The sequence below is a fragment of the Carassius auratus genome, linkage group LG44F, assembly GCF_003368295.1.
Source record: "Carassius auratus strain Wakin linkage group LG44F, ASM336829v1, whole genome shotgun sequence".
Lineage (NCBI taxonomy): Eukaryota > Metazoa > Chordata > Actinopteri > Cypriniformes > Cyprinidae > Carassius > Carassius auratus.
This window is the reverse complement of record NC_039298.1, coordinates 2,170,965-2,180,579: the sequence shown is the minus strand read 5'-3', so window position 1 is coordinate 2,180,579 and position 9,615 is coordinate 2,170,965. Positions and strand designations below refer to the sequence as shown.

The window sequence follows — 9,615 nt, the reverse complement described above, 5'->3', positions numbered from 1 at the left end:
AAATCTCTTATTGTAATATTATTGTAATATAGACCATTTGCACGTTTTGTGCAGATCACTTGCTTACTATTTGTTTGTTCGTAAGCGCTTGTGTAATAAATACACGGGTTTATAATAGTGGTTAATAACAATGCAATCAGACAGTTATTTATGTAAATTCAGTAAGATTGAGAAAGAGACTTCTGTGGGATTTTGGGGTGTTTCTGTGCCGTCACGTGCTCTTGTAGGCTCTGCCCCTTAGCGGAAGTACAAAGTGTATCAGACCGGAAGTCCCGAGTGAGGAGCGGCCCCGAGCTTGAGTAAGATCGTTATGTTTCTGCATCAGAATTTGGAAAATCAATGTTACGAGTCTGCCTTGATATATATCGCTAACGACTCTGAACGCGTCTCTAGATGTCAGACGAGGCTAAACGGTCTGGTGGATGATGATTTCTGTCGGTTTAGTTTATGCTAATACCGTTGACGGATGTTTGTGCTGTCACGGGGTTGTGTCTGTCTGGTAGTTTTCTGTGATATTTAAGAGTAAACCAGTTTGTTGAGTGTAAATAATCAAAACGTGATTATTTAATGATGAAACAACAGTTGCCAGCCGTGTTTATCTGTAGTCCGAGTGTTTAGTCGGTGAGCTCGCTAGCCTAGCATTCACTGATCTGAGGTCAGTTATGACTGACATGACACAGTTTGTCTTTATTATTGTCCTCTGTTCACTGGAGATAGAGCCTCTAACACCAGCCTTCCATTTTCTTTTAATATTTTATTTACTTGTTTTACTTTTATATGTATATATGTATATACGTATATATAAACCCGTGTTGTGACTAACCGAGACTTGTCATAGCACTTTTTTGCCCTTTTTGTTGGTTTGATTGCTTTTATTTGTCCTTATTTGGATAAAAGCGTCTTCTAAATTACTAAATGTAAACATATATTAATGGTTTACTATTGACACATACCATGATCATATTTAAAGGCTTAATCTTACATAAATAACTATACTAGTGCTCACAGTTACTGCACAGTTACTGGCGAGGTCTGTGTATTGACTGTAATACAAGTGATCAGTCTGACACTATATTGTGTCTGTGTCATGTCAGAGTCATGTTTATGTTGTTTAGTACTTTCCTGTATTAATCATCTCCCTCTAGCTCACCATCACAGTAAGTGAAAGTCAGTGCACGGGCTTTAAAGTGCACACTCATGCCTCGATTAGTGCTCTGATCGGCGCTGTTTACCGTCATGATGTGTTAGTCTGGTTATCTAATCATTGCCAGGCATACGAGTGGATGTGCCTCATCCATGGAGTCTGGCAGCTGTCATGAAAAAGGCTTTATAATGTGTAGTGCAATGCGTAAGTTTTGTGTAATATTATCGTGTATGTTCTGACAAAACCTTTCTCTGTCCTCAGCATTTTTAGGCACTGATTGGCTTCCTGCTGTGGTTTCCTCCAGCCTTTGTCCCGAGACGTCCGTCAGATCCAGCTGAATCTCCCGCAGTCATGTCGTACGGACGGACAGATCAGCGCGCCCCGCCGAAGGACTTCAGCAGCCTCATCCAGACATGCAGCTCCAACATCCAGAAGATCACACAGAACAGTGAGTGTCTGATCTGAGCTCTTCATCACTGTAAAACTGCTAGTTAGTCGCAGTAAAGATACTATACTACCAGGAGAGTACATCGGATCAGCTTGACAAGTCATGGTGATTTAGCTCTGCATATTTTATACAAAGAAATGAAGCCTGTTTGTAGGACCATAAGGGTTTTTGGCATCGACAGTAACTTTTTCAGGAGCCTTCGTTCCCCATTTTCCCAGTCACCATTGGGATTTGAAATTTGTGAAGGAATTCTGATCCATAAAACAAGTCTCTGACTTGTCGAGACATGCACTGCTGTTCAGAGGTTTAGTGTTGGCAAGATGGTAAAGATGTTTGAAAGTCTCTTATGATCATCAGAACTGCATTTGTTTGATCCAAAATACAGTTAAATAGTAATATTGTGAAATATTATTAAACCATGATACGCTACCATTTGAAAGTTTTGGCTAAGTATGATAGAAAAAAAGAGTAATTAATACATTCATTTCAGCGAGGATGCATTCAGTTGAGTTAAAGTGACTGTAAAGACTTTTAATGTGAAATTATTCAAAACAAATGGTGCTCTTCTTCTATTCATCAAAGAATTCTGAAAACAAATGTTGTGGACTCCACACAAAATATTAGAAAGCATTGATAATAATATAAGCTGTTATTCATAATTGAGCACCAATTATAATCAATATTAAGTTAACACCTAATCATCATATTACACTGATTTCTGAAAGATCATGTGACACTGAAGACTGGAGGAATGATGCTGAAAATACAACTTGGATCAAAGAAATAAATGATATTTTACAATATATTCACATAGAAAAACATTCTTCTAAATTGCAATAATATTTCACAATGTTACTGTTTTTATTGTATTTCTACAAGTAAAATTGCAACCTTGATGACAATAAGACACTGACTTCTTTCAAAAACATTGAAAAAGCTTAATTCAAACTTGTAATTTATTATTATTCACAATGTAATGTATTCCTGTGATGCAAAGGGATCATTACTGTAGTCTTAAACATCTTTTTTTAGCCTTATTAATATCTTAAATGTCACTTTTGATCAATTTAATACAACCTTGCTGAATACAAGTATTACATTTTTTCAAAGGGAAATAAAAAAATATTACTGACCCTAAACTTTTGAACACCAGCACAATTCATGGATGAAAAATCAAAACTCTTAAATATTATTAATGTGATTAATGTGATTTTGTTTCTGATCAATAATGTGTGTATATATATATGTGTGTGTGTGTGTGTGTGTGTGTGTGTGTGTGTGTGTGTGTGTGTGTGCGTGCGTGTGTGTGTGTGTGTGTGTGTGTGTGTGTGTGTGTGTGTGTGTGTGTGTGTGTGTGTGTCTATATATACATATATATATATATATATATATATATATATAAAAAAAAATTTTTTTTTTTTTTTTTTTTGACTGTTGCTCCCTATTCTCATTACTGATTTATTTTCTTTTAAACAAAATATTATTTATTGCTTTGTATTTCTGTTTTGATGTCACTTATGATTTCTTCACAGTATTGTCCTCATATATCTGCTGTGAAAAGAACTGGACTGACTTTACAGAGTCTGATTTTAGTGTCAATTTGTGTTTTCCACATCAGCGGCACAAATCAAGAGCTTGGTAAACCAGCTGGGAACAAAACAAGACACCAGTGACCTGCGGGAGAAACTGTGAGTGTGTTTAGTTCTTGATTTATTCATGGCCGCTCATTTCCTGTTCCTCTTGTGCTCTTGTATTCTCAGTGCGTGTGATTTGTTTGCAGTCAGCAGGTGCAGCACTACACAAACCAGCTGGCCAAGGAGACCAACAAACACCTGAAAGACCTCGGCTCGCTCCCTCTCCCCGTCTCCCTGTCAGAACAGGTGCGCTCGCGTTTAACCTCCACAGAAATGTGTTTACATGAAGCATAAGGACATGCAAATAAAATGGGAGGGTCATTTAAAGCTGCAGGTGACATTCTTATAATGTTTTCTCTGAATATCAAGTCTAACTCATTGAATTTCTTCTTTAAACAGAGACAGCAGAAGATCCAGAAGGACCGGCTGATGAATGATTTCTCCGCAGCTCTCAACAACTTCCAGGCAGTTCAGCGTCGAGCCGCGGAGAAGGAGAAGGAGTCCGTGGCCCGAGCCCGAGCGGGGTCTCGACTCTCAGTAAGATACACAACAGAAATAATGTTTTCCACGTTAGCTCTGATCCAGACCGTAGGGAACCGTCTACATAGGCAGCATCCTATGTTATAAATTATAATACAATATCCTTTAAAATTTTTGTTCAGAGGATCACAATCCACAATATTTATCAATTCTTTTTATGTTTATTTTAAGACTATTTTGCAAGTTACTGAGCGGTACACCCAAACTAATTTCAGTATTTGAAAAATATATAGCCATGTAAGTACAAAAAATAAAAGAAGGGAGTATGACCAAAATCTTATTTACATTTTTATATCATGTTATTTCGTTACTTTATTGTTGTTATTAAAATAAAAACTAATATACAAATTACAAACAATAGGACAAATACAATATAATAAAGAAAAAAATGAAATTAACTGCTTATTAACATTCATATAAGTAATTGAGTAATCAAATGTAAAAATAAAACGCTTCATAGTCTTAAAGAGACACTGATTCTGAACTGAATCTACAAATGTTATTCAGTCGAGCAGTGAGTCAAGCAGAATGAATATCAGGCTGCTGTCACTTTAAGACCTAATGCACCGAAATCCAACAAACTGATATAAATGTGTTTTTCCCGACTGTTTGTTCACTTAAAACACAACGGACTGTGTTTATGTGAACACTGTGTTTTTGACAATTTTGTGTGTTGACTGGCAAGGCTTTAAAACACATGCAAATGATAAATGTTATTGTTGATGAAGAACTTCATTGTCAGTTGAATGTGTAGCCATCATTCACAATCTAATGTCATATTGCACTCCCTTATTTCCACTGAATCAAAAAGACCTTTATCATAAAGTTTTAATTTTTTACTGAATATAATATAATACCTGAAATTAAACTTCAGTCCATTCTGGAACGTCTACTTCACACCATTCAAGTGATTCCCAGTAGATAAAATTAATTCTGCCCTATTTCTATTACATTTTACCTGACTATTGTGATTCCGTCGAAGCGTGACTTAGTAAAATAGGATGTTGACTCTGTTTTATGTTTTGAATGTTTCTGATATTCATACAGCACTCTTCATTATGGTTTGTTGAGAGAAGTGGTTTTGTTTTGTGATTTACTGCAGGCTGAAGATGGAGGTCATGAAGATCAGCTGGTCTCCTTTGAAAAGTAAGTCTCAGTCTCTGTTTATGAGCTCCCAGCACTGAGTAGAAGCAGATAGATATTCTGTGTGTGTGTGTGTGTGTGTGCAGTAATGATGATTGGGGTATGACCACCACTCAGACAGAAGACGTGGCCATAACAGAGGAGGACCTGGAGCTCATTAAAGAGAGAGAAACTGCCATTCAACAGCTTGAGGTTAGCTTCCTCTTTTCCTGTCCAAACGTCCTGCCACACACATTCACACTAATTCCATTCTTCCCTTTTTTTTTGTTGCATCGTCAATTTCTCACAGTATCTGTGTTTGAAACAGAAAGTGCTGCAGAACTTGTTTTTGTTGCTTAATATTTTTGTAGAAACAGTGACCGTTTAGGATTTTATAGTATTATGTAATGAACAAAGTTTAAAAGAACAGCATTTATTTGAAATGACTGAGAGGAAAGACAAAGCTTTGATTAAAAAAAAAAAACAAAAAAAAAAACCTTCTTGGCCCAAACTGACCCTGTTTACATCTACTGTTAGTATATAGTGCCTTTCTGTATTTATGCATTACACATTTGTGCTGTTGTCTGTAATTTTGTACCTCTGCTGTGATTGCAGTCGGATATTTTGGATGTGAATCAGATTTTCAAGGACCTTGCAGTGATGATCCATGATCAGGGTGAAATGATCGGTGAGTACAGTCCGTCTCTAATCTATACCAGGGGTATCAAGCCCTGCTCCTGGAGATTTCAGCTCCAAACCCCAATCTAACACAGTTAATCAAGGTGTTCAGGGGTAGTTGATGACGACAGGTGGGTTTGAAACCAAAGTCTGCAGGAGGGTAACTTTCCAGGAGCAGGGCTGGAAATCTCTGATCCACACCGCTGCTGTTTATATGAGGATAACTCTGCTGGAAATGACAATTCTGTCATTTATTCATTCATTATTCACACAACCTGTATGACTTTCTTCTATGGAGCACAAAAGGCAATTCAAAAAAAAAAGAATATAATGGATGTTTTCCCCCAAACAATTAAATATGGACATTTCTAAGACCTGTAAATTGTCTACATGGAGAAAAAATAAAATAAAATATACCTTCAGGTCATGGTACACATGTCTCTGTGCTGTGAAAACTTTAATGTTGTTTTATGAAGTAAAAATAACTTTTATTTTGTTAGTTATATTTCAAGATGAACAGTTGGAGTATGAGTATGAGCTCCAAATTCTCATCAATAAACGTATAAAAATATATATATTTTGTCTAAATGGAAAAATAAACCATTTTATTACATTCTGACTATTTCATATTTTAGGCATCACAGGTTTAAATGGCTTTATGACACATCCGAGTGTGCTTTAGTGCCAAAGCATCTGAATCAAGAAATGCAGCCAAAAATGAAAATGATGTCATTAATAACTCACCCTCATGTCGTTCCAAACCCGTGAGACCTCTGTTCATCTTCAGAATAGAGCTGAAGATCTTTGCCCGAATCCGACGGGACCCGATGGGACCCGACAGGTTCGGTCGGGTTCAGGCTTAATTTCTATCATTTTACGCGGGCTCGGGCCGGGCTCGGGCTTGTGCTCCGGTTTGCGAGGTAAACGAGCGGTCATGTGATGTGTTTCGATTAGTGCGAGAAAGATGCGAAAATGGATGCTGAGTAGGTGTAACGGAGGCTTGCCTCGGGCGAAAATACGTTTTGGTTGCACCAGCAACTAAAGCAAAGTCTGAGGTGTGGAAAAGTTTTGACCATGTTTATAATGAGAATAATGAGTGAATAATGACGCACCATCAGTGAGCGCAGGAACGCGCTGAAGACATCTACAGTGGATTCAATATTTCCTCCACAAAAACATGTAGACCTAGCCTAATCTCTGTGAGTAAAGGTTTTTCAAATGATAACTAAATATTCATTGAGTCATTGAGTACTTACTCTAATGTTGGCATTATTCTTTTATTAAATGTCAGCTGCGAGGCAAATCCGGCGGAGCCTTTATTTTCATTTCGTTATTGCATCTTAATTTAAAATGTATCCTAATTTAATTTGTTAAAAAATACTCATTTTATTGGTCTATTTATAGGCAAAATGAGCCTATGTCTATTTAGAGTTTCGAGATGTTACGATGTTACAGAGGACTTATTTTATTTCTTTATTCCAACTTCCAAGTGGCCTAGTCTACGTTAGTTATGAATAAATAATATTAAAACATGTATAAATGACTCATTCTTGACACAAGGCAAAAGAGCTGTGTGTATCTGAGAGCTCTCAGTCCCTCCATTGAAACTGTGTGAACGGTCTTCTGTCCACGTCCAGAAAGGTAAGAAAAACATCATCAAAGTAGTCCATGTGACATGTTTTCTTTGTTATTGGGCGCACCAGAAAACACGTCAGCAGCGTCGTGAACTCTCACAACAGACACGCAAGAGAAGACAATGCTGAATAAAGTCGTAGTTTCTGCTATTTTTGGACCAAAATGTATTTTCGATGCTTCAAAATATTCTACCTGACCCTCTGATGTCACATGGACTACTTTGATGATGTTTTTCTTACCTTTCTGGACATGGACAGTGTACCGTACACACAGTTTCAATGGAGGGACTGAGAGCTCTCTGACTAAATCTAAAATATCTTAAACTGTGTTCTGAAGATAAACCGAGGTCTTACAGGTTTGGAACGACATGAGGTTGAGTTATTAATGACTTAATTTTCATTTTTGGCACAACGAACCCTTTTAATTAAATATGTAAAGAGTATAAACTGAGTATATTCAACATAAGGTTGTGATATTGCCTGAAACAGCTTGAAATCTCTAATCTAAATGCAAGTAAATATGTGTGATTACAGATAGCATAGAAGCTAATGTGGAGAGTGCTGAAGTGCATGTGGAGAGAGGAGCTGAGCAACTCCAGAGAGCCGCTCAATATCAGGTACAGCAAGAGCTTCAGCAGCACACACACACACACACACACACCTGTTTGAATCCAAAACCATGCATGTAGCGTGCATGCTGTTTCATGATAATGAAAATATCTTCTCTTTTTCACTGTAGCAAAAGTCTCGTAAGAAGATGTGCATCCTGGCAGTGGTCCTTGCCTTAGCGGTCGGTATTATCGCTGTTATCATCTGGGCGTCGACAAAGTGAAGATCCGTCCTCTACCCTTCCGCTTTTTCTCTCATTTCATTTAATTTATTTTCTTACTCGCAAACCCAGTGCCATCCACACGGGAGGGAGGGAGGTCAAAGGCTCTGAGCAGCACCTGCAGGTCCATCTCTGTAGTTTCGCAGGGTTAGATTCAGTATGAAGTGGCATAAGCGAATGTAACATTCCCTAGCTTCTCCCCTCCAGACCTTTAGTCATAATGAAGGAGGATGAGCTCATGGATGGGGTGGGGGAAAAATAATACAAGTGGTATAAAATTTCAGTTTGATTCTTGATATATTCCTAGCACTAACACTACTTTACATTTCTTAATAAATCCAGGTTATTTCATTTTGAGAAGTTGATTGGAATGAGATGAGACATTTTGATGACTGAATTTGTTTTTTACATCTTACTGTAAAGTAATTTTGGCTTTAGATGTCTTGTACAATGTACATTTCAACTCTTTTAAAGTTGTCAAGTCACTCCAAAGTTTAACAACAAACTGCTTAAATGAGCTGCAAAATTAATTGTGTATTTGACACCATGTTGCAAGCATAAATCAGTAGACTAGTAGAACTGCAGGTATGAAGCAGCAATGATACCTAAAGCTCAACAAACATCTCTGGACTTCAGATTCAATACCGTCACTGGTGTTAACTAAAACGTTTATTATACAGGTCTATTATATGGTGGTCAAATAGCTGTAAATGTGTTGTATAAGAACTCGTAATCGATATTATGGCTGAAACTGATTTGTATATTACATTAAAAGTCTGCACAGAACATTAAAATGATGTAAAAAAAAAAAAAAAAAGGAAATGCACCCATACTTTTAGAACATGCAAAAATGATTGTCTTTTTCTTTTAAAAAAATTGATTTATATGAATTCTATGAGTACACGAGTAAAGAAAAATGTCTTAATCATGTCTGCCTTTCTGATTATCTTTTAGAAATGTTGGTGCCTCATTTAGCAGTGGTGAAACGAGTGCTGTTAATGTGAGCAGTCAGGATATGCTATATATTTCAGAAAGTACACTATATCAGCTCAGTATTATCTGTTATCTGTTGATTGGCTTTAGTGTGTGCTTATTAAAGTTCAGGCCTTTTATTACCCTCTAGGCTTACCATCAAAAATATCCAGGCAACTAGTGCAACTGCTTTTGCTTTGGACATGAATGAAACCACAAATTCTGTGGCTTGTTCAATACATGGATCAGACTTAAATCTAGAAATGGGATCTAATGGACAATAATAATAAGTTACCCAGAAACAACCAAGTTACACTTTTTAGCAGCTGCATAAAGAGTCCTTAAAACCATTGAGCCAAACTCATAGCAATGTCCTGATTTCATGGCAATTGTAGTTGCTATATTCATTCAGGTATGCATGCTCATAATTGAAATAGTATAGACTCAACAGCAGATGTCAGTGTAAAACAAGTCGCCTCTACTGAGGATATAACCCTCAGTACTGGCCAAGTATTGCTATCATGTATGTCTTTATTTGTCTTGTGCTTTCTTTTATATAAAACTGGTACTTCCATACTAAAGTTATGTAGTATATTACAAAGCAAACTGCTACC

General features: G+C 36.9%; 1 protein-coding gene across 2 annotated transcripts; it reads left to right on the top strand.

Moving 5' to 3' along the window:
* The first annotated feature begins 200 nt into the window (after window positions 1-200).
* LOC113068303 (syntaxin-12-like) lies at window positions 201-8,956 on the top strand. 2 transcript variants are annotated; one of them, XM_026241001.1, is made up of 10 exons: window positions 201-299; window positions 1,406-1,592; window positions 3,211-3,280; window positions 3,373-3,472; window positions 3,626-3,763; window positions 4,869-4,912; window positions 4,996-5,101; window positions 5,504-5,576; window positions 7,735-7,817; window positions 7,940-8,956. In XM_026241001.1, exons 2-10 carry the CDS (start codon window positions 1,496-1,498, stop codon window positions 8,030-8,032), a joined length of 804 nt encoding a protein of 267 aa, XP_026096786.1. In that variant the 5' UTR covers window positions 201-299; window positions 1,406-1,495; the 3' UTR covers window positions 8,033-8,956. The 2 variants fall into 2 exon arrangements, with proteins under 2 accessions (XP_026096786.1, XP_026096787.1); XM_026241002.1 differs by lacking the exon at window positions 201-299 and adding an exon at window positions 395-413.
* The last annotated feature ends 659 nt before the right edge of the window (window positions 8,957-9,615 follow it).